This window comes from Gadus morhua, chromosome 8, assembly GCF_902167405.1.
Source record: "Gadus morhua chromosome 8, gadMor3.0, whole genome shotgun sequence".
In the NCBI taxonomy this organism is placed as follows: Eukaryota; Metazoa; Chordata; class Actinopteri; order Gadiformes; family Gadidae; genus Gadus; species Gadus morhua.
In genome coordinates this window covers 6529182-6553827 of record NC_044055.1, presented here as the reverse complement: position 1 = coordinate 6553827, position 24646 = coordinate 6529182, and the positions used below count along the sequence as shown (strand labels likewise).

General features: G+C 44.7%; 1 protein-coding gene across 3 annotated transcripts in view; it reads left to right on the top strand.

The window, feature by feature from the left end:
* tnr (tenascin R (restrictin, janusin)) overlaps window positions 1-24646 on the top strand; it is a 129305-nt gene that overhangs the window by 69075 nt on the left and 35584 nt on the right. For all 3 annotated transcript variants that reach the window (XM_030363023.1, XM_030363022.1, XM_030363024.1), the window contains exons 4-8: window positions 13301-13448; window positions 14900-15110; window positions 15814-15905; window positions 16816-16978; window positions 19794-20270. In XM_030363023.1, coding sequence (XP_030218883.1) covers window positions 13365-13448; window positions 14900-15110; window positions 15814-15905; window positions 16816-16978; window positions 19794-20270 — 1027 coding nt within the window. In that variant the 5' untranslated portion in view covers window positions 13301-13364. The remainder of the gene's footprint in view (window positions 1-13300; window positions 13449-14899; window positions 15111-15813; window positions 15906-16815; window positions 16979-19793; window positions 20271-24646) is intronic.

Below are 24646 nucleotides of genomic sequence, written 5' to 3'. Positions count from 1 at the left end.
AGCTCCTCCCGGGGCGTCTCCGTGTCTAAATACCTCTGGCGTCTACGGTGGCTGACAAGGCTCATTATACCGTCGGAGGAGCGGGGGAACTCAGGATGCGGGACGTGATGGGGTGTGAGAATACCAAATTGAAATGCGAATCGCATCTTTCTCATTCGCCTTTCCGGAGCCATTTAAGCGGGAACGACATCTCTACACACATGAGTGTCGTAAAGCCGCACTTCACGTCACGCAAGATAAATGTGTCTTGTCGTAGACCCCCCCCACCCCCTCCCCCCCTATTCAAGCTTGCGAGTCCACAACACGCCATGCATTTGATTGTGTTCGTAGTCGAGGTAAAGCGCTCCACTGGCCCACACTAGAGAGGCACGTTTTACTGTTGCCTGAAGAAAGAGAAAAATGGATTCAAAAACACCAACAAGGATGTTTTTTATTGCACTGTGAGCAGCAACACACACCCATCCTGACCTAGCTGGTGTTGTTATTTTTTAGCCCGTTGTGTGGTTAATTGAATTCTCACCCAATAATTGTTTGAATAACGTCTTCAGGAAGAGAGAATGAGCTTTGAGTTTTATGCTCGACTTCTGTTCTTTTCTCAGTGGGAAGCTTTCATCGTACAACCGCTCTCGTTCACACCTTCCTGAAGATATCCGAGGTTCTCCCTATCTCCGTGACACACCATTTAGTATTTTCTCATCCCTCTAGATCTCCACCTGACACTGATACCGTGAGAATCAGATGTTTTGGCCCTCCATTGCAGCATGGAGGCCTGAATTATTTAGCTCTGACTATCTTCATCCTTCTTTAAGCTCAAGGCTAACATATAGCAACTGGTGCTACTAGTTATTAGATGCAAAATATCTGCGTTTTAAAATCAAATAAATGAATTTCATCAAGAGGCTAACCACAGCCTATTTTAGAGTTTACGTAATAGCATGAAATGGTCAATCCATTAGATATCACAATATTAGTTTTCTTTACGCAACTGTGAAACCCAACTTCAACGTGGCTTGATTAGCAATTTGAGCGCCATTAGTATGTCCTCACGTAGCTCCACCAATTAGGAAATGGTTTCTTGTCATTATCTAGTCTGATCCTTAGTGGATCAATGGTTAAAGCCTCAGTGATGTGACTGTGCTTAATCAATAATGGAAGCTTTACCAATCTAAGCCGTCTGGGATCAATAATTGGTAGCAGAGACAGAGATTAAGGTCCTGAGATTGATGATTGATGTTATATAATTTAGGATTCAGGAAATCATTATTAAAGTAGAAAAGACATGGCAATTTTGAGAATTCAATTACACTTCTGTCCACCACTACTTGAATTATTTCTTTCCAGTTAGTATTGACAGATATTGAGGTGCCAGGGTATTTTAGGCTTTTGACAGCTCAATAAAATGCTCAACTTGCCCTAGGGCATATCAGAAAATACGGTTCCACTCCTTCCTGTCAGTGCAATTTCTTATTTCAGTTTTTCATTCTCTAATGTGACAGCGAACTCAATTTCTGGCGGATAGATATTAGATAGTGCTGTGTACCGGGATTTTAATGAGAAAGTTAGTGAAACAGAAGACAATCAGAGTGGAGAATGATTCGTATGCCAAGAGGGATTCGGTATGCTCAGTCGGCGTGCAGCATTTCAAAGTCCATACGGCGGAAAGGTATGTTTGATGGGGAACATTACAATGATGGTAGTTCTCCCAACCGGGTGTGTGTCATGGAGGGGCAAGGAAAGTTGAACACAAAACACCACGGTGAGGAAAATAAATCTGTATATTGTCTTCTTTGACAACTTTTGACTTTTAAGTTTCCAACACAATTGTCATCAAGATCTTTTGCAGGACTCCTTATATGCAAACGGTAATAAACTGATGAATACACATGCAGTGTCTCGGCTCAGAGTGCCAGTGTCCCCTTTATACACGATTATTACTGCACGACAGCCATGGAAAGCCAGTGATGCTGCTTATGTTCCCGATTTGTTTATTTAGCAAACACAAATGAACACAAAATATTAATGATAACATTACAATGGCAATACAATGGGATACATTTGATATACACAGCAAGACAAAGAAAAACGAGGAATGCTTTATTCACTGAATAGTGTTGATTATATATTTGTTGTTTTAAATCGTTCTATTTCGAGTATAAAACGCAGTGGTGGTAGGCGTACGACAAAAATATTCTATGCTATGCCTGTCAAGAAAAAAATGTGAATCTAATTCAACCAAACTGTTGTACTAATGCCATTATAGATGTTCTAGGTACGATTTAAGAGCTCTAATTTTAGTGAATAAGTGGGAGAAATGCACTGTGAGAATATCGGTCTCGAGTCGACTGCACCTGCCTCTGTAGAATGAGCCTGACACTGACTGCTCCAGTCTCATTTCTGACCAATCAATTCCAAGATTTGTTAGGGGAATCCATCTGGCCTGTCAATCAAAGGTGCGGGAATGCAACATGATGGAGAAACGTAGGGAGGGAGGGGTGAGAGATAAAGGTGCACATTTTCGGTTGTTGATCTTGCTATATTCTGCTGTATTCGGCTTGTTTCTGCTCTCACTCTTAACAACTTTTAAACCGACCACAGCAAATCAGCTTCAAGTAACAAAATCCCCTGAATATATGGATGGCCCTAGTTGGAATCCAACCCCTAACTCTAGCTGTGTTGAAGCAATACCCTAGAAGCTGAGCGAGACAGGATCAGCGTCATTCCATACTACAGTTGATTCCCGTTGAGCAACAGCCCTTCCCTCTGTCATGGAATGGTGATTGAGTTGACGGGAGACATCCAGGGACATGCCACTCCCCTCAACCATATCTACAGGACACCATGCTGGGCTCTGACTGACAGCTCGTCATGCCTCCGGGCCTTAGTCTTGTGTTGCCCTTAACCCCCTTTTTAGAGGGTGACTTTAGTTGAGTTATGTTGGCTTCATTGATTATGAAACATATAGGAGGTAATAAATACCCTGTCATTTCTGCTCCACTCGGAACGTTAACACAAAAAAACGGATGGAAAGACAATACAGGGAATGAAGACAATAAACAAATGATTTATATGAAGGGGGGCCTATTTCAATGTTTTTTCTCAGGTAATTCCTTAGTGTGAGGGAGGAATAAGTAGAGGAAAGCGAAGAGGGAAAGAGGAGAAAACGGGAGAGACAGAGAGAATGAATAACAAAAGCATCACTGAAACCGAGGCACTTGACAGTGTTTAAATTGCAAAGAGTGCTACTCAGGCATCACCGAAGAACAGCTTTTTCCATGAATTTAAAATGCCTCGCACTCTTGATGCCATTGAATCATAACAGTAGCCCCAGAACACTCTGACCAGCGTAGGAATACATTATTATGCCGTTCTAGTCTCATACTTATCAAACAAAGTCTCAAGCTGGTTAATTAAAATGCTTTTCAGAGAGATTAGTTTGACAGATGGAAAGTCGTGTTTAAAGAAACATTCACATGAATCGTTGACATGTTGCAAGGTGCTTTACTTTACTTACAGCCGTGGTGAATATATGATTTCAACAGAAACAGCACATTGTTGCAAAGGGGGTCGTAGCCAAGGCATTGTCCATGGACAGGAGTCTATGCTGCGGTCAGACAGTCTTTTTTGCCCTAGGAAGGATCCAAAATGACCCCTGACGTTGGTTTATGTGTCTGTAAGAATTATCTTAATGCTGAGGAAAGGTGTTTGAATGCTGTTCTTTTCTTGTCAACGTCTCCCTTTGTATGGGGTACACTTTCCAAAGGAAATTAGATCATGCCGTCCAATAATTCCTTGCGGCAGGAGACTTTTAAGCAACGCAACATTCAGGCTTTCAAGAAAACAGGCGAACGACATGACTTTCATGAATACATTAATTATTTTCAAGCAATCATACTGATTGGATCATGTCGATATATATGTGTTGACGGGAGGGCCATATCTCTATTTGACAACCGTCTTTGGCTGATGGACTACATTCCCTTTTTTATTTGAATTCCAACCCTGGTCATCTAATTTTCAAAGGGTTTTCCAAGTTGACATAGTCTGCATGAAACCACACAATAGGAACTCACAGGGCTTTGTATCTAATGCTGTGTACTCACTACAGGATAATTAGCCCGATGTTGTGCCCGTTGTACCCCTTCCGCCAAATCCCAGATTTGTTGATGGCACTGATTATTTTTGCCAGATTATCCTGCGGTGTGGGGTGGGCTATGTTAGGATTGTTTTTTGTTTTTTGTGGGGGGGATCCCTGGTGACAGCCGATTTTGATCACGAGAGATTGCCGAGGTGTCCGACTTAACAAATCGGGACTTTTTGGTTGTTGCAATGGAGTCGGTTAGTGTGATGTGTGCTGTGTTGGCATTAGATGAGTGTCTTTCCAAGGCAGAGTTCATTAACTAACCGAAATTGTTTATTAAGTGTATTAAATTGACTCTTTGACATTTCCCGACAATATATTATGCAGGTGTCTAGTGGATACATCCCTCTCTGATAAGTTGTTGTTATTTTACACTTTAAGATCCTGTGTGTGGATCTGGTATCTCCTCCCACTCATCCCAGCAGTGGTGACTCTAGCGTCGCTTCTAACATTGACAGACAATTTGTGCGCCATGTCTAAATGTCCCTATACTAGAGATTCAAATGAACCTGACCAGATAATGGAACAACAGAAACCTATCAGCAATCCCATGATAGCTGTCTACTACGTGTTGTGATCATCCACAAAGAACACACACTAATTGCTAATTTACATTAGCGACCCAAGACCTGCCTAAATCGATGATGTAGAAATGACTAAACAAATGTCCAAACAAAACATGCAAAGCAATACATGAATAAATAGCTTCTTGTAATAAATACAGCCAATAATGAGCCTGGAACTTTAATCTTCCTAAAACCACATCTCTGATCTTGTTTGCCCTTCAAATTAGCCTCAGCAGCAGCGTTTCATAGCTGCTTTATTGATGCTAACATTGTCTGTGATTGTGATTTCAGATGTGTGATTACAGCCAACTGTTTTTACCAATGCGCTCGACAAATAGAGCGCCAATGGCTAGAAACCCAACATGACTTCAATGTTATGAGTTAAATAAATGACTATAATTTGCTTCAATTCAAAGTTGCCCCACAATCCAACTTTTAGCTCTATGTGTTAGTCCTATCTCAATTTGTTTTTTGTTTTTTTTACCAAATTGACTGGCACTGAAATGGGAAATGGCTTCTGCTAAGAGATGTCCATCGTTACAGGGCATAATATAAGAGCAGAAGGCATTCATCTGCCGCATGTCTCCCTTTAGTTCTTCCCCAGCTAGCTTTGGGTCAACCAAAAAGCATAGGAAGATACATCACCTTCTTTACTCTCTCTTTTTTGGAAACTTTCCAATGTCCATTAATTGAATCCCACCTTTTATCTTCCCTCTGCTGGGGTCTTTTAACTTGTTTTCTTCCTCTCTATTTCAGTTTTCTCTCTATATCTTTACAGATATATATTTCATACATTTTTAGCCCGGCTTGCTCTTTCAGTCTCACAAGCACCGGTATGTCTCTCGGTGTCGATGATTAATTCAGAGCGCAGATGTTTTGATGAAGTGCATGAGGAGAACAACTTGTGACTATTTATGTAGCTTACGTAACAGAAGCGACTGCATGCATACACACAGGCAGAAATATAGAATAAACAGATCTAGGCAAATTTGATAACATAAATTCATAGGTTCAGCAAGCCAGTAAAACAATATTTGATCATAACTTTGATCATAACTTAACATAACTAAGAAATACATAAATACATCCAAAGATTACCTTTGGCATTGAGGTTATGTTTTCTGTGAGCAGGATTTCTCAAAGGGTTGAGCACAGATGTCAACCAAATTTGGTGGGTAGGTTGGTTATTGGCCAAATAAGAATTTATTAACTTTCTTGCAAATCAGCCAAAATGGGGTCATGGTAGTGGCATTTGTCGGTGAGCGGGATATCTCAGAAAGTTGAGCACGGATTTAGACCAAATTTGGTGGATATGTTGGTTATTGGCCAAGTAAGAGGGGCATAAGCTCGGATCGATTTTTATAACACCATCAAAAGTGTATCCTGCCTATTTTGCCAAGGGGTTCATGGGGTTTTTTAATCTAAAAACCGGGCTTTCTTGGGTATCATTGGGCTGAGGTATTGGCTCCCTCCAAGCTAGCCCCAATCTATCAAGCTTTTTCCTTGGCAGAGGTCTGTGCTCTACTGAGAACATTTTCTAGTTCAATCTGTGACTTTTAGGTTTTGAGGCCAAATAACAGACATTTTAAGGACAATCATGCTATGCAACAAATATTAGTTTAAATTACCTTAAAACACTAAAGCCTGAGTATGTTCAGATTTATTCATTTTGAAATGGAATCGAATTAAGTCTCATAGCATTCATTTCATGTGATATCTCTTTTATAACCAATTTCACTGACATCGATTTACCGAGGTGATAATGGACGAACACCCACTGCGCTACAGATGTCGTTCATTTTAATTCAAAAATAATTCTTTACAAAAGGAATCAAATCTCAACCATTCTATCCTTTATTTGTGTGGAGGCCATTTTTTGTTCATTTTGGCAGATCAAAAACAAAGAAGGTATTTTTGCTTTAGGCACACACCCCCACACAGCCAGTCATCATTGGCATCACGGAGTGTTGTTCGCTTTCATTCCAAATCCATTTGTTGGTTTCCACCGATGCTTTAGAGGAGCCATGGGAGCGCGAAGACGACCGGTGGAAGCCCAGGGTTGCAGGTGCGGCCAATGAGCATTGCCCAATGATCCAGAAAGACAAGGCAATTGGCCAGAATGATGAGAGTAATGAGAAAAGGCTTGTGTTGTAGTACCAGAGAGAAATTTAGAAGAGTGAGAGAGAGAGAGAGAGAGAGAGAGAGAGAGAGAGAGAGAGAGAGAGAGAGAGAGAGAGAGAGAGAGAGAGAGAGAGAGAGAGAGAGAGAGAGAGAGAGAGAGAGAGAGAGAATAAAAACTCTTTGTTGCAAAGAATAACAAAAGCGTGGAAGTGAGACGGGAGAGTGGTGGGAGTGTGAGGGGGAGTGATAAACCACATGGGAGGGGGCTGCCAAGGCTGTTGTGTTCCCGTTGAGGTGGCTGCCCATTAGCCTGTGCAAATGGAGGTTGTGGCTCCCCTTCAATGAGAATATTAAAGGTAGAATAACAGAGCCACTGGAAGACAGACAGACAGACAGACAGACTGACTGACTGACTGACTGACTGACTGACTGACTGACTGACTGAGTGCAGGAGAGAGAGAAAATTACGTTTAATCTGCTGAAGAAGCCTTCCGCTGGTGCAGGTAATAGGTATATGCACATAGAATGATTCCCTTGTTTGCTGTGATGTGACTGAGAACGTTTGGCTGAGTTACATAAACAAAAACTGAACAAAGGGTCATAATATGATGAGAAGAAGAAGATCACCATAAAGTCCTAATAAGATGAAGAGGATGACTGTGGAGTGTGGCGGGACAAAGAGGTGACATCACCAGGCTGCCGCACCGATTGATCGCCCCTCCTGCCCGGGTAGCCCGTCAGACATCAGGCGTGGAGGAGAGATGCATCCTGGGCCTGCATTGAGAGATGTGTGCCCTGGGTTGTCCTCTAGCGTTTAGACGGAAGACAAAGGCTTACACAACTACTGAGCTATTGTAAAAGGTAGAGATGGACATGCGTATGCACGGATGCACACACATACTGTCCGCGTCAAATCAGATGCAGGTACAGAGACACGCACACACACGCACACATATGCACACACACCCACTTAAAACATGTCTGTGTCTGAACAGACTTCCTGATAGAGTACTATGGTAATGTGTGTGATAATAAGGCATGGCAGATGGCTAGGTAAGGTAAGGACTCCTCTGCTGTCCCTGTTAACCGATGCTGCAGCACCCAGCTGATTTGAAGTGTTTTGCCTCAACATTTCATTTATCTCTTCCCACCTATCCATCAATGGGATGTGATGTTTCTTCTTCTTCTTCTTCTTCTTCTTCTTCTTCTTCTTCTTCTTCTTCTTCTTCTTCTTCTTCTTCTTCTTCTTCTTCTTCTTCTTCTTCTTCTTCTTCTGTGTTAATAATGATAATAATCATCGTTATAATCATATTTAATTTCGGGAATGAGTGCTATAATTCAATAAAATGTTCTGCTGCGTGTCATCCCCTCTTTCACGTGAACTTTAACACACTCCCACACATACAACCACAGAGTTTGTTACGAGGCCATTCAGATTGCATCTGTTTTCACTCATGCACTTCCAATCGCTGGCTGTGTGGAGAGCCCCCATGCTGTCAGATCCTATTACAATCCAAGCGGGTGGACCACTGTTAAAATGAAAGGGATGCAAACAGTGACAAAAATGATACATGTGTGCTTGTGAGCATGTGAATAGCTTTCCTTTTTTTCTTCTGTGCGCACGTGTGATGGAGTTAATTAACCCTTCGTGTTTCTGCCAAGCCACCTGGCCGCCAGTGAGCCATCAGTACATCAGTGGTGTTTTTCTTTGGCCTGTACCGACGTGCTGCGTTGAGCCAGGGGGCCTGTTCATACGTGTGTGTGTGTGTGTGTGTGTGTGTGTGTGTGTGTGTGTGTGTGTGTGTGTGTGTGTGTGTGTGTGTGTGTGTGTGTGTGTGTTATATGTGTGTGTATGAGTATATCTGAAATCCTACCCTGCATCACATAAAACAGTAGATTAAGCTAGTAGTCCTGGAGCGTCTGTGTAGCCCTTAGAGACTGTGAATGTTATGAAGGGCAACTGACTTAAAAAAAAAAATGGACATGATGCCATGTCTCTGTACTGAAGCTATGGATGCATAGACTGTTTGCTCTCAGAGCAAAATCCTTTGCTGTAGTCCCCTGCTGTTAAACGGTGAAAGAGCTCATTAGTTTCGGGTCAATATTGACTTCTACAAAGCGTTTTATGCATCAATCCATGGTTAAGAGTGGACACACACTGACCTTCACTTCCGTTTTTGATTCAATCCCAATTCAATAGGGCAACTGTCCAAAAAGAAGAGAACAAAATGGTAAAACGCTTGCAGGCTTGGGTCGAAACCGTGACCTGACGACTGAAGAACAAAACCTCATGTAACTTTGACTGCCTTTCAAACTTATCCTGTGACTTTGGAAACTATATATATATATATATATATATATATATATATATATATACATAGAGTATAAGAGTATAGAGCAGCGATAAGCTAAAGTCTTATGCAATAAGCAACTACAAACACATTACGTTGGCCAATGTCCTTTGGCTGCGTTTACCCAGAGGACAACACACCATATTATATTTTCATCTCTCTGAAAAACATCAAAGCAGTGAACGGCATTCCTTCCCATGTTTCCATCTCCTAAACGCACATCGAGGACTAATGAAGTTGATCCTTCCAAACCCAGAGACATCCAACTGTAGACACTTCTCTGCCAGCCGGCGATAGATTACCATGGGGGGGGGGGGGGGGGGGGTTTCTGTGGCCAAAGATGATGAAGAGGGCAATTCCATCTTTTTATGCACGCCGGGGAAAGTGAGCAAAGGAAGCGTCGCGAGGCCATTTGTCAGCCGACCATCATCACGTCCTTTGAGAACAGAGGCCTGTTATCACCGACTCCTGAGAACGCGAGTGGAAGGGGGAACGCGCCCGGGGCTAATGGCCTCGGAGAAGACCTGTTCCGGTCGGCTTCGTCCGAGCCCGTCCTCTTCCTCATCTGTATGCGTCATCGCCGGTACACCTCTTGGCAAATCTGCGAAAGGTTTTTAACGGCACGTGGCGCGTAAGACCAGAGCCTAACCGCGCACGAGTGGGGTCCCCGGGGGTAGAAAGAGTTAGCGTTTTCAGCGTTGGAGCCAAAAGAGAGGAAGAGGGAGAGGTTGGCGCGGCGACTGGGAGTTTATGGTTACGTTATGTTCCGACAAGGCCAAAGCAATTCGTAAAATAAAAATCAAGAGCGGCCAACATAGTGTACATAAGCAGTACAGGATGCAATATGAACTTAACCTTCACTGACTTTCTATTTTTTATTACTCCACCGTTGGGATCACACGCACGACAACACACACACACACACACAAACAGGGGCACACATGCATAAACACAACTACGAGTAGACTGCACAACACCACACACGACAGCAGTGCCACCCAGGTGTACATACAACCATGAGCGTCTCTATCAACATTCACAGCATGAACCTGGGGAAGGAGTCAACACCTAGATCAATACGAAGCATACGATCTGGATCAAGGAACTCCACAACACACACCTGACTGATAAAAAATAAATAGAGAGAGTGTCGGGGGCTCCCCGTTTCTGTGCAAATATAAGAGTCAAATATAAGTCTGGACTCCGCCTCGCTTGCTACCTAACCTGATGAAGATACCTGCCTGTGTGGTGATAAGAGCTGTTCCAGCTGGCTCACACACACACACACACACACACACACACACACACACACACACACACACACACACACACACACACACACACACACACACACACACACACACAACACACACACACACACACACACACACACACACACACACACACACACACACACACACAGTGAGGCCCTGAGAGGCCCTGGCTGAGAGTGCTTGCCTGCCTACCTTCCCTTACATGCGATGCAGGATGTTGATACAAGATTGCCGAACACGGCTACCGCGGGCGTCCACTGTGAGCTGCACGGTTTGACCAGCTGCCAACAGAGTCCTGCCCACACATACAGTGGTAGGAACATGCAGTCTGTATCAAGGGTAGAAAACACATTTGCGTTGCCAGGCACATTCCGGCACACGCATATAAAACACACAAACGCACGTGAAAACGCAAAGACATACACAGACACCATGCGCACACACATACGGATGCGCACACACGCACCAGAATAAATCTCAGCCTTGAACGCACATACACGTACAGACAATGTTTATATTGGTGTCCCAAAGGCCGAGCTATCCACCTGCATCTCTTCTCAGCAAATTGCTTGAGTTTTTTTTCAGGCAAAGTCAGCTCTTTAAATTCCTATTATTACATGACATTATAATGCACACTATTCTTAGGTCCGTGGCGCTTGGATCTCCTCTGCAATTTAGAATCTAGTTTGCCAAGTCCAATCCAGTTAAGATAACGTTGTACCAGTGCTTCCCTGTATGTGTCTTCCACCATGCTGTGAAAACGTACGCATAGTTGAATCCTTTTGTCTTCACACCGCTCACTCGACAGACAGGCTCCTTTAGATCCTGCAATCGGGTAGAGGGCCTCTTCAAATGAGCCCTCATCACTGTTGCCATCTCCCCCTTAGACACCACATCTTCCTCAATTAGAATTCCACCCCTCCTCTGCCTCCTCTTCAGCAGATCCACTCAGCGCCATCGAGGGACCGGGCGCCTCATGAATTAAAGTGACAAATCTAACCGTTGAACCCCTTTTTAAAGTAGGGGGGGGGACAGCACGAGAATCAGGGACAGCGCCATCGTATTCTCGTTCTTCTTTTGTTCGCGTGCGCGGGGATAGAATAGGGTGTGGAGGGGAGTTCTGAGCGATGCATTTTTCTTTCTAGTGACATCGGAGCCAGTGAGACATAATGAGAAAACGCACCAGCCTAGCATGGAGCAGGGGTTCACTTCTGCAGGCCAGGATAGTGTGTGTGTGTGTGTGTGTGTTGTATGTGTGTGTGTGTGTGTGTGTGTGTGTGTGTGTGTGGTGTGTGTGTGTGTGTGTGTGTGTGTGTGTGTGTGTGTGTGTGTGTGTGTGTGTGTGTGTGTGTGTGTGTATGTGAGCGAGTGAGCAACAGAGAGAGAGAGAGTGAGAGAAAATAAGGGAACAAAGATAACCTAGATATGCATAATTTGTAACACAAACTTCATTAATAAACCAAATATGATCCCCTGTTTTCAGAGCAGCATGCATTGTATCCCGATGAAAAGAAACAATTCATTCTAATTAAATCAACCTCCTTTTACTCCAATCATCATAAACCGTAGGCGATCCCTTTTCCCAGTTGTATTTCACACAAACAAACAAACAAACAAACGGTATAAAGATATCATTAACATCACAGTCGTCTGTCTGACGGGCTGTCGCTTTAGCGTGATTCGTATGCTTTGTGCGCGAGCGGTACGCATCCTTTGTTTTAAAACAACCGCGATCCGGTGACAGGTCATACGGTATCCGTATCACACACGGGACGTGTAGTCAGTGTCTCCGCTCTGAAAAGAGAGAGAGGATTACTGTACAGCGACGTCTCTAAACCCCGCTCCCTGCTCCAGATCCACCCGTCAAACCCTTCACCCTTCACACGGTGCGTCGTGTTGTGGCTGCTGTTGTTGTTATCCCTCGCTCACGCCGGAGAGATCAAATGTTTGGTGTAGAGCTGAAGAAAATGTGTTCAAAGGTTCTTCCATGTTCTCCCGCTAATCCATGGCAGAGGGATCCCTTCCAGGGATTAGGGCCTTTCTTTATTTATCGTTTTAAATCCTCCCATCAAAGGCGTTTATTTATTTATGAGTGGCGAGATTTGAGCTAATGCTAATGTTTGCACAGACACGCACACACACACACACACACACACACACACACACACACACACACACACACACACACACACACACACACACACACACACACACACACACACACACACACATATACGCACACACACACACACACACACGCACGCCCCCCCCCGCACGCACGCACACACACACACACACACACACACACACACACACACACACACACACACACACACACACACACACACACACACACACACACACACACACACACTCGAATTTGAATGTATAACTTCTGGGGCCGGTGTAGCTGCCCTTGGTAAGGCCAAGGCCGTCAACACTGCCAGGGGTTCAACTCCCACCAAGGCCGTTCACGAATGTACACACAGAGAATGTACTTAAGTTTATCAATCTGTTTACTTGTCAGGAACAATGCAGGAATCTTTATTACAAGGTTGATCTTGGCAAAGATGGGCTGCATGTAAGGTTTCTACCCAAGCTTATTCGCACCCGCTGCTTGCTACATAGAAACTGAAACGCCTTAACCAAGCATTATAATCACTGTGAAGTAGATCAATATCATCAAATGCAGTTATGACATGACATGGATGTTAATGGTGAGTTTGTGATCTGTGTTTGCAGTGCTGTGATATATCTACACTGCATCACATGGGTAGGTTTGTTTTTATTCTCTCTCGGCTGTCTCCCATAACATCGTCCTTCTCTGTGCTTTGTGTTACCCTCCTTTAGTGTGCGTTGTTCCCTGGCCGGTGAAGGACGGGAGGAGAGCTTTGTGGAGGACTGTGTCGCCAGCATGCTTCTTTTACAGAAACCTTCCAGAACAATGAAGCCTGCAGCAGCCTGGATGCTGACCCTGGCTCTGTCTCTGGCCTTACAGGTAACTCACAGCACACACGGGACAAAGCAGCACTCCACCAATGGAGTACCACAGCGCTCAAATTCGTTTCGAAAATGGAAACACTGTTTGGTTAACCCTTCCGATATTCAATGTGGTTTTGTACATGCACTCCATGAAGGCCGGCACAAATGCACGGACACGCATGTGCGCACACACACACACACACACACACACACACACACACACACACACACACACACACACACACACACACACACACACACACACACACACACACACACACACACACACACTGGCACACGCACACAGAAACACATATTCATACACATGCTTGCACGCACATACAAACACATGCACACATAAACACAAACAAACACATAAACACAGACACACACACACTGGGACACTGTTTTGAAAACCTTCAGTTTAGTGTTATTATTTTTTTCAAACCAGAATGTTTGTCAAGAAATTTCAATCCACTTTTGCATATCTTACCCTTAATGAGAATGCAACAGTAAACAAGTATGCTAATGAGACATGCCTCCGGTCTCTCCTTCTCCCAGACCAACACCAGAGATTTTCTTAAGGTTGCGCTGATGTCACCCAACATTCACCGCTGTTGTGTCCAACTATTGCTTTCTAACAGCATCGTTTTCAGGGGAATTGGCATTTATTGACCTGATAGAGTCAATATGTTTAAAAGGAGAACCCTCGTACACTTGGATTTCAAGTGTTTTTTTTTTCACTCTCCCTTACCCATGGCCATCATCTCATGCCTCCTTCCTTTTTGACCTCCCCCGATCCCCAGGTATTAAATAATGCTGACATTACATCTCAGCTCACGGTCACATCGCCGTTTTTAAAGGATATTTCAGCACTTAATAATTTCTATGTCGTTTCTATCAGTATAATAATAATTTAAAATATTCATGAATTAATTCAGAGCACCGCAGATACCAAAAATATAAATTGGTTTTCATCTGAAATTGTATGCGTTCGGCCTGCCAAAACAATGCGTTATTTTATCGTGCCAGTTATGATGCACTCTCTCTCTCTGTCTTGGTCTCTCTCACCCCTCTCCCTCTCTTTCTCTCTCTCTGTTTCTCTGTTCCTCCCCCTCATTCTATCTCCCGTGCTCTGCCTCTCTCCCACTCTCCCCCTCTCCGTCTTTCTCCCTCCCTCCCTCCCTCTCCCTCTCTCTGCCTCTCTCCAACCCCCTCTCCCTCTCTCCCTCTATCTTTGTCTATCTCTCTCTCTCCCTCTCTCTGTCTCTCTCCATCCTCTCTCTGTCTCTCTCTATCCCACTCTCTGTCTCCCTCTCTCTGTCTCTCTCCATCCCACTCTCTGTCTCTCTGTCTCCCTCCCTGTCCCCCTCCCTCTCTCCCTCCCTGTCTATATCTCGCTCTCCCTCCCTGTCCCCCTCCCTCTCTCCTCCCCTCTCTCCCCCGCTCTCTCTCCTCTCTCTTCAGACGCCCTCTCACGCTGCTCCTTCGGGGGACAGTAAGCTGGTGCGCACCGTCAGAGTGAAGAGGCAGGCCCCGGGGGAGGAGTTTCTGGCCTCTGCCGCTCTGTCCAATCAGAGCCTCGGGGAGCAAGCTGTGGTCTTCAACCACGTGTACAACATCAATGTGCCCATGGAGTCTCTCTGCTCCGTGGACCTGGAGTCCTCCTCCGCTCCAGGTGATCATGTGGGATTGAAACGTGACATCGGCCTCCTGTCCATCTGTGTAGTGGATGGACTTTATCTGTTATCTTGCAGGCACACACAAATGCACACACACACACACACACACGCATGCACGCAAACAGGCACACGCACATACTCACACACACACACAAACACACCCACACACATACTCTCACACACAAACACACGCATGCATACTCTCACACTCACACATACGCACACACGTACACGTACACACACAGGAGGTGTTTTGTACACGCACATACACCTTTACATACAAACAATTGCATCTATATGCACTCAAACACTCACTCACACACACCCACACACACACACACACACACACACACACACACACACACACACACACACACACAAACACACACACACACACACACACACACAGACACACACACACACACATTCACACACGCAGACAAAGATACACACACATCATTGACATATGCAAAGACACACTCACACGCACATCATGTGCACACACACACACACACACACACACACACACACACACACACACACACACACACACACACACACACACACACACACACACACACACACACACACACACACACACTCTGACAGCATCAGCTAAATATAGCACTAAACCGACTGCTACTACTGCCTGCTAAGGTGGCCAACGTGAATATGAACCCTTGTTGTCTCTCCTGCCAGATGTCCGGGCTGATCTGGGATCCCGACCCCCCATGGAGGCTCTGGCTGGGCCCACAGAGTACACAGAGCAGACCGTGGACACCGACAGCCAGGTAGCTTTTATCTTTTAATTAAAAGTGTTTTATTGTTTGGAGAAGGAATCCATTGATCGAGGTAGAAAGATGAGGGAGGAATATGTAATGACATTGAATCAAATGAGTGATGGATTATAATTGGATTATAATGACGGTAATATCGTGGGCCAGTAATTTATGAGAATTCACGGTAACAGTGTTTTATCTCAGCCGGCAGTTATTTGGGATCCATGTCTGATTCTGAAGTGATTTATTATCTGCTGTCCCTCAGTGGCAGGAAGGAGCCACAAAAAAACACTCCTTTAATCTCTTACAAAATAAAAGCGTGCTACTAGTCGTGTATTTCAGCGCATTCACGGTCGGTTGAGTACACATTTCATCTGTTGCTTTGCAGTATTTTTTCCGTCTTCTTTCATTTGCAAAACAAGCTTTGTGACGAATCTAACAGCAGGAAGGATCAATGTGGATTCAACACTAACCAGGATGCAACTCTGTAGCCCAAAGCTATGTTAGGTAGCCCGTAAAATAGCTCCTGAATGTACCTTGTAGAAATGTAGTGTCAAAACAAAGTAAACTTGAACCCTGTACGAAGCAAGCTGCAAAAAACAGTCCCTTTCCATTGGCTCCTCAAACAAAAGTATAAGGTGTCCTAATTTTTTTGGATCAGGGATATAAAGTAAATGTTGTTATATAACTTTACAAGATATGTCTAGGAAAAAAGTATAATATATAAATGTGCATGGAAAATATACATATTTTCCGGTTTTGTGATAGAGGTATTCTACTCATTCGTGTGGTTAAAAGATGAATGTTTGATATATATATATATATATATATATAAATAAATGTGTATGTGTAAGCGCTCTGTGCACTACCTGTTTAAAAGCCTCTCCTGAAAATGGCCCTTCCCCCCTTGCTCCATGTCCAGGTGACGTTCACCCACCGCATCAACATCCCCAAGGCGGCGTGTGGCTGTCCGTCGGCCACCACCGTGCAGCAGCTGGCCACCCGCATCGAGATGCTGGAGCGCGAGGTGTCCCTGCTCCGCGCCCACTGCGACTCCAGCTGCTGTGGGGACAACAGCGCCACCGGTGGGTCGGGGTGCTGCTGTGTTTGTGTGTCGGTCATCCCAGACCCAGGGTCCTTTCTGTGCCACGGTAGATCTTCTGTGCAGGGGGGGGGGGGGGGGGGGGGGGGGGGGCTGAGATAATTGAAAAAAGGGCGGGGCGAGGTCGCGCCCTGTTTCCTCTTTTGTGGCAGAGGAGTTTTTTTCCGTTCGCGGGGTTGGAAGATGGATGTCTGAGAAGAGGGTTTTGATAAGTGGTGTTTAGTGTGCTGGCCGTTGCTGAGTTTCTGTTCACTCTTTGGTAATTACACGCCTCCATATCTCCGCCCCAAGCAAGATGATTGCTTAAAAGATACACGAAACAAAAGAAAGTTCACCCAGTCGAAAGTTAGTCTGCCGGATGTGAGACTATTATTCTTTGGGTCTTTAAGTCTTTCAGATTGTGTGTCATTGACGCCTCTCGTGAATTTACACATTTAGTTGTTTGTTCAACGATATAAAGGTTTATAGTGCATGCAAATGTACAGCTACAGGATGAAACAGCTAAAGTATGTAGCTGTGGACTCCTGGCTGCACTTGTCATTTCAATGTGATCCAAGTGCCAAGTCGGGATGCAGAGCGACTTTTGTGATGGGATCAGCCAGATCTGATCACAAAAAGTCGGATTGAAAAATCGTAACCGTAGACGTTGCTTTGTAGCATCTCGCTCCATATTTTCCATTTTTTACGCATTATCTATGCCACAGAGAGAACACAAGAACGTGCTTCACAGTGCGAAGAAGCTGTTTTGGGGGAAATTCTGCCGATGCCGAGATACATATTTCCGGAGACGGTGCAGCATCATGTGTTTGAATACAAATGCAGGGATGAGAATTGGCTACCCCCCCCTGCATCATTTGTTATCAGAGGCTGAATCCTTTCAAAGGGATTGTGCTAGCGGGGGTTTTAGAGTGAGCTTTAACAATTTCGTATTTAATAGTATTTTAAACAAGGGGGAGACATGAACTGTATTAGTGTCAACTGAATTGGATAATGGTAAATAACACAGTCAAACAATAACAGTGTGGCTATTTAAAATCAGAGTGTTCAGATGGCTAGAGTGTGTTTTACTCTCCATCAGTCACGCTCTGCATTTGAAACAGGTTTACGTGAGCAGGGAGGGACGGAGAAAACAGCAAAGTATCATTACGAGAATAACTCTATTCATTGTTATATCAGCTCAGGGAGCTGGCTGTTTATGAACTGTCAGCCTTAAAATGTGCCTGTGGAATATAAACAAATGCAGCAGGAAAGGTTGTAAATCATCGGTCTACTGAGGATTTACAAATGTGAGTTGATCGGTAACCACAGATTGTGAGTTTAATGCATTAGCATGCCACTGCAACAAGCAGTAAAGACAGACCTAAAATGAGACCACAGAATATAAACAGAATAACAGGCGTAGAGTTTGCCTGCAGAGGATTTGAAAACGTCAATCTAAACGTGATATGCACAAGCTCTTTGTTTGTGGTTTTCATGTTTTTGCAGCACGGTATTGCCCTATCGTGCACTGATGCCATCATGGACAGTAAGGGGGGAACTAAGAGGGATCAAGGACTTGTGGTTATTGGCTACTCCCGGGTCCCTCAAGCACACACGTTCTTGGAGATCTCTGCAATTGCTTTCTGTTTTTATGATTGCATATTTTAATTGCAATGTTTACTCAACTTCCCAAACTGTTTTAATATGTTCAGTTTGATGTCGCCCAGTGTGTTATTAACCAATATATATTGGGGATTTTTCTCTTTGGGCAATGGTTGGATTATGGGTGTTATTTTCAGATACAATGATATTGAGTATATCAAGTCATTCTCTTTGTTCTATTATTTAATTTTCCTTGCAGTGCTGCAATTTCAAAATTACATTTCATACCCTACATCATTTACACTACACTGCATATATAATGCATGTAAAATTAATCTAATATACATGTATAACACGTCACATTCCACATAACACATCATCCCACGTGCATATTATACACACATTCGCCAAATGCTGCGTTATACAAATTTGCACAATCTCCCCAAACTTCTTCAGTTATTGAAAAAGCCTGTGTAATAGATGTGACAAATTTAATTACGCTAAATTATTAAGCAGTTCCTAGAAGCTCAAATAAAAAAACCCATATATATTAGAAACGATGGAACACATTCAAACAAGCGGATGATAACTCAGTGTTTTATATCTTAAATTCAGGTTATTATTCACGGCTTCCATCAGTGCTCTCCTTGTGGTGCTACCGATGCTGTCATTTATCTGCCCAGCCCCCTCGCATCAGCAACCTTGGGGGTTTTGTCGGGTTCTGCTAACTCCCGGTGAATTATGTTCTTCCAGGATTCAGTTTCTTGCCATTTCCTGGCACGGACCAGTTCATACCACGGTGTAACGATGGATATCAAACACAAAATCTAAATCCAAACAAAATGTTCCCGATATTTTATTATTTATCTTTAGTCATTCAGCAGACGATGTGATCCAGGGTAGCTTCCAGGGAATTCAGACTTAGGAGGAGGTAGGGGTTCAGGCCTTTTGCTCATGGATGCCTGACTGCAGACATTGGACTGGGCATCAAACCAAACCTCTAGACCAGCCTGCCCTCCAATGTGAACTGCAGAGTTAAAGGCGTGAAGTTGAATGTCCATGTAGTTAAGCGAAGGTTATGCTACAAGGTAATGCTAAAAGGCTAAGGCAATGGTTAAAGGCTGAGATAATGCTACAAAGGCTAAGGTAATGTTACAAGGCTAGGTCTGCGTGTTTGTGTGTTTGTGTTCGTCTCAACACGTGTCCCTCCTTTCCAGGTCGCCTGGACTTCGTCCCGGCGTGCGGCGGCCACGGCAGCTTCAGCTTCGACCTCTGCGGCTGCGTGTGCGAGGAGGGCTGGGGCGGCAAGAACTGCTCCGAGCCCCGTTGCCCCGACGACTGCTCGGGCCAGGGCGTGTGCGTGGAGGGCGAGTGCGCGTGCGACCGCGACTTCGGTGGCGACAACTGCTCGGAGCCGCGCTGCCCGTCCGACTGCTCCGGGCGGGGCCTGTGCATCGACGGCGACTGCGTCTGCGAGGAGGCCTACACTGGCGAGGACTGCACGCTGGGCCGCTGCCTGAACGACTGCTCCGACCAGGGGGCGTGCGTGAACGCGACGTGCCAGTGCCGGCCCGGCTACGTGGGGGAGGACTGCTCTCTGGTGTACTGCGCCAACAACTGCAGCAAGAAGGGCCTGTGCAAGGACGGCTTCTGCGTCTGCCAGGAAGGCTTCGCCGGCGACGACTGCAACTCAGGTAGGCGGGTGCGGGTGCGGGCCGCTGGTTGTTATCCTTTAAAGGGTGACATATTATACCACCAGGTGTGAGTGTGATTAGCCGTTACAAGCCATCTAGGCGTGTCCACCTAGATGTATGCTGGATAGATGGCGAGTGGATAGTGCCAAACCTTAGGATTCCCTGGAAGAGGCGAAGGAGCAGCCTACCCTACGTCGCCGTGGGAACGTGTGAAATTTTGAATGGGATTGATTGGGACTGCAGACGAGAGACCAGCAGCGACGTCACGGCGACGGCATGGAAGATCCGCCCACCGGCGGCGGTGTCACGGCGACGTACATAAGGAAATTGTGACAAAATATACGTCTACTCTCGACGTGTGGATAAGTTCGTCGCCACTAAGACGCCTGCTACCCTACGTCGCCGTGAGAACGCCTGAACTAGAGAGAAGGCTATTTAAATATATTAAAGATTTGCGTGAGAATCGGTATCTCTCTAGCAAAAAGTCATCCGAATATAGCCGTGGTCTTACAAATCTCTCCCGGTGGATTGCACGAATAATTGGCGCTCCGGTATCAACAGGGCATGCCATTGTGAACACATGGACTCTGCGGTGAACGCAGCTTTAAATCCCCAAAACCGTTATGTTCCAAACTTAACCTGCACAAAACCTGGTCCGACCAGGTTTGATTCAGAGCATATGTTGCTATAGTAACTAACATACCGTGTCCCTTTTGGAACGGAAACCCTAGGGTTACCGCAAACCCTGGGTTAATTTGCCCGGTTATGTGATAAAACCGGCTTTGTGGAATACCCCTCTGCATCAATCATCAAAACATTTTTGAGATCTGTTTTAAAACAGTTTGTCTTTTTGACACATAAAAACTAACGTTTTTTATAAAATGTCATCAACTTATTCATCAACAAGTCATTTGATACATTAATATCAGAAAATAATGAAGAAAAAAATAAATATAGAGACTGGGAATCGATCCCCAGTCCCAACGGCGGCGGCGTGCATATCCTCTCCACACGGCGGCGGCGTAGCTTCTCCACACGTTCATTTCACACGTTGTTATCCTTCTCCAGGGAATCCTGGCACTATCCACTCGCCATAAGATGGCGAGTGGATAGTGGACTGTTAGCAACCGTTGCTCATCTCTCCGTCATCCATCTAGGTGGACACGCCCACTTGTGATGTCAGAAGAGGCCGATTTTCAAGACGGCTTGGTGGTATATTATGTTACCTTTTAAGTGTGTTTTTGCTTTGTTGTAATTATTATTTTTGGTGTTATAAATGGCGTTTGTCTCGTTGCTTCTAAGGTTGAGTTTCCCGGTCTTGGCATTGTTGGCATTCGTTGTCACTCTGTCTTTGTGACCTTGTTGAGTTGGAATAATAATCGAGCCAAACTGAATTCTCAATGTGTTCTGGGTGACCTTTGACAAGTCCAAGTTCATTTATTTAATTTTTTTTCTACTGCAGGGGCAGTAAAGTTTTTTTACTTGGGTTGAATGAGACAGGTAGGAAAATGCTGTGGGCTGTTGCTGGTCTCCATAATTACCGGGCTTAAATATATATATATATTTTTTGTTTTATTTACGACATTTTAGCATTACTGGGAAACCATTTTCAAACAGAATACTAAGGGTGACAATCTGCCAATCAAATCCCAATTGAATAATACATCTTGAGAATATACGATATGCTATGAATGTTTAAAATGTTTGACGCATAAATATATCCCTACGAGGCATTCCTTATTTAAACATTATACATCAAGTTCCACAAGCCAACCATATCTTATCATATTCCTCCTTCAATGCAATCAAATCATTTCCTGCAAAGGTTTGACCAACAGATATCTGATATCAAACCAACTCATGGACTCCATTCATGGTATCGACTCCAGCAAACGGTGGTGGTAGTTAGATGAAGGTCTGAAACAGTGATGCGGTGACAGCCCTGTAAACCCATACCACCCCCCGGTGCTGTTTGATCACAGCCCTTCACCTGTCAGCGCCTCTTAGACTCTTCATCGTGTCAGAACGCCAGAGCCTCTCGCCTCCGCCACCGCCTCGCCCTCCACGGGGTGCCAAACAGACTGTGACCGGACCCGCCGCAGCAACACAACAACACACCGACACGCCGACACTACAACTTGACCGGCCCTCTCCGGTTGATGGATGGCCCGCTCCCCGCCACAGTGGCCTTGGGGTTCAACGAACTTTGACCCTCTCGCTGGAAAAAAAACACAGAAAGAAATAACCCAGCCCAGAAGGGGTGTTTTTTTTCCGCTGTTGTTGTTGTTGTTGTTGTTGTTGTTGTTGTTGCGGATGTATGTGCAGTAATGTTTAAAATGGAGGCGGGTGATTGCAAAAAAATGGAGGGCGTCTGTGGAGCGCTATCGGAACCTAGGTGGAGCGATTGGACCCCAGGTGTAGCGCTAGGCCGAGTCACCCGTCACAAGGTCTGTGTCTCTCCACCCGGGAGGATGCAGAGTGTCGTATTAGCGCTGTAGGATCTGAGGTAATCCCGGGGCTGTGGCTGCTGGTCTGTCGTTGGGTGTCTAATGTTTTGGGCGCTGACACGGCAAAACATTAGACACCCTACACCAGACCAGCCTCCCTCCTCCTCCTCCTCCTCCATCCCTCCGTCGCCGTCGGTGACAGCTGTCACACATTGGGCTGATGGAGAAGGGAGGGAGGGAAAGAGAGAGAGAGAGATGGAAAGATGGAGAGAGAGAGAGAGAGAGAGAGAGAGAGAGAGAGAGAGAGAGAGAGAGAGAGAGAGAGAGAGAGAGAGAGAGCGACAATATTTCCAAGGCCTGTGACATTCTCCCGCGTTATGTTTCTGTTTCATATTTATTGCTTCTAAGGACGCCTGCGTAGTCTGGCAATAGCTATTTATTATGAGATCTGGGTTTTTGTGTATGGCTGCTCTATTTGCAGAGAATCCTCTTTAAGTGTTGCCTAGAATCGAATTGGAGGGTACAATATATGTTGTGCCCTATTTTCGACCTCGATGGAAAATAATGAGTCAGAGGAATTGTGTTTTTTTTCCAGGGACATTACAGCAATAGCAAGCTCTAGCAATGCAGGTACTTGAGTCATTATTTTCTCAATTTTATCCATGGCCGTGATATTCTTCAAATGTTGTTATCTCAGGAACACACAGCATCCTGCTTATTAATATTCAATCGTGTTGCTACAGCGCTTAAAAGAACTGTGCTTTATAAGTCGGGTAATACAATCCATGGTCATTTTTTTTTTCACGTCTTCCACGTGTTGCTGTATTACTTCTGTCACCAAACTTTGTTCCCAAAGGGAACCACAACAATGTTCATTTAAAATATAATGCATCCTGACATAAAACATTCATACTTTACAATGAACAGAATTGTGATTATTTGGATGACAAACAGGATGTTTTGCTATGTCTATTCACACTACAGACACAGACACTTAGGAAACAGGCCATGGCTGACACTACTGCGTCTCTCAGGGAACACTGAGTTCCTCTCACTGCCATTCATGGCCCATCCCAGCCGTTGGAGGACTGGCAATCGTAGTTTCGATCAGAATCGGGTAGCCATTCAACAGGCATAATAATTGGCTGCTGAACAGAAATTGATTTTCCGTCTATGCGACGACAGAATGGTATTTGAATTGGCCATTTTGCAATGCCGCTTCTCTAAAATGGCAAAGTAGAAATTGGAGGGAATATTTATTTGCGATCATATCTTTAGTATCTGGATTGTACGACAGCAGGATCAGGATGCTCATTTGCATTCAGACATGTGTGTGTGTATCTGCGTGTTTGCGTGTTTCAGTGTGCGTGCATGCGTGTACGTGTGTGTCTGCACGTTTCTGCGTTCATCTGTGTTTCTGTCTGCAAGTGCGTATGCGTGCATGTGTGTGTATGCGTTTGTGTCTTTGTGTGTCTGCGTGTGTGTGTGTTTTTGTGTGCGTATGTATTTGTGTGAGAGAGACACCATTGCATCGGTTCATGATATGCTCTGCATCACTTCCATGACATTGACTTTTGGCAAACAAGCAAACCCCCAAAAAACTAGCTAGAATAAAAAAATGCCTCGGACAAAATGCCAGATGTCAATCTCCTATTGAACTTAAACGCCCTTCTGCTGTGTCCTAAAAATATGTGACCTGCATGTCTACAAACTGTGAACACAACTGTGGGTGCTTCTGAGGACAACACCATGTAGGTAAAATGAATAAAGTCCACAACAATGAATTATTATTAATAACAATTGGTGGTATACTTACAACTATTTCCACGTGTCGAACAAACGAGGAACACAGGTTGTCGTGATTTAAATAAATTAGCGTACGTATTAAGTGTAATTGTAAAAACCTTTAGCATTGCTCGGGGCTAGTGA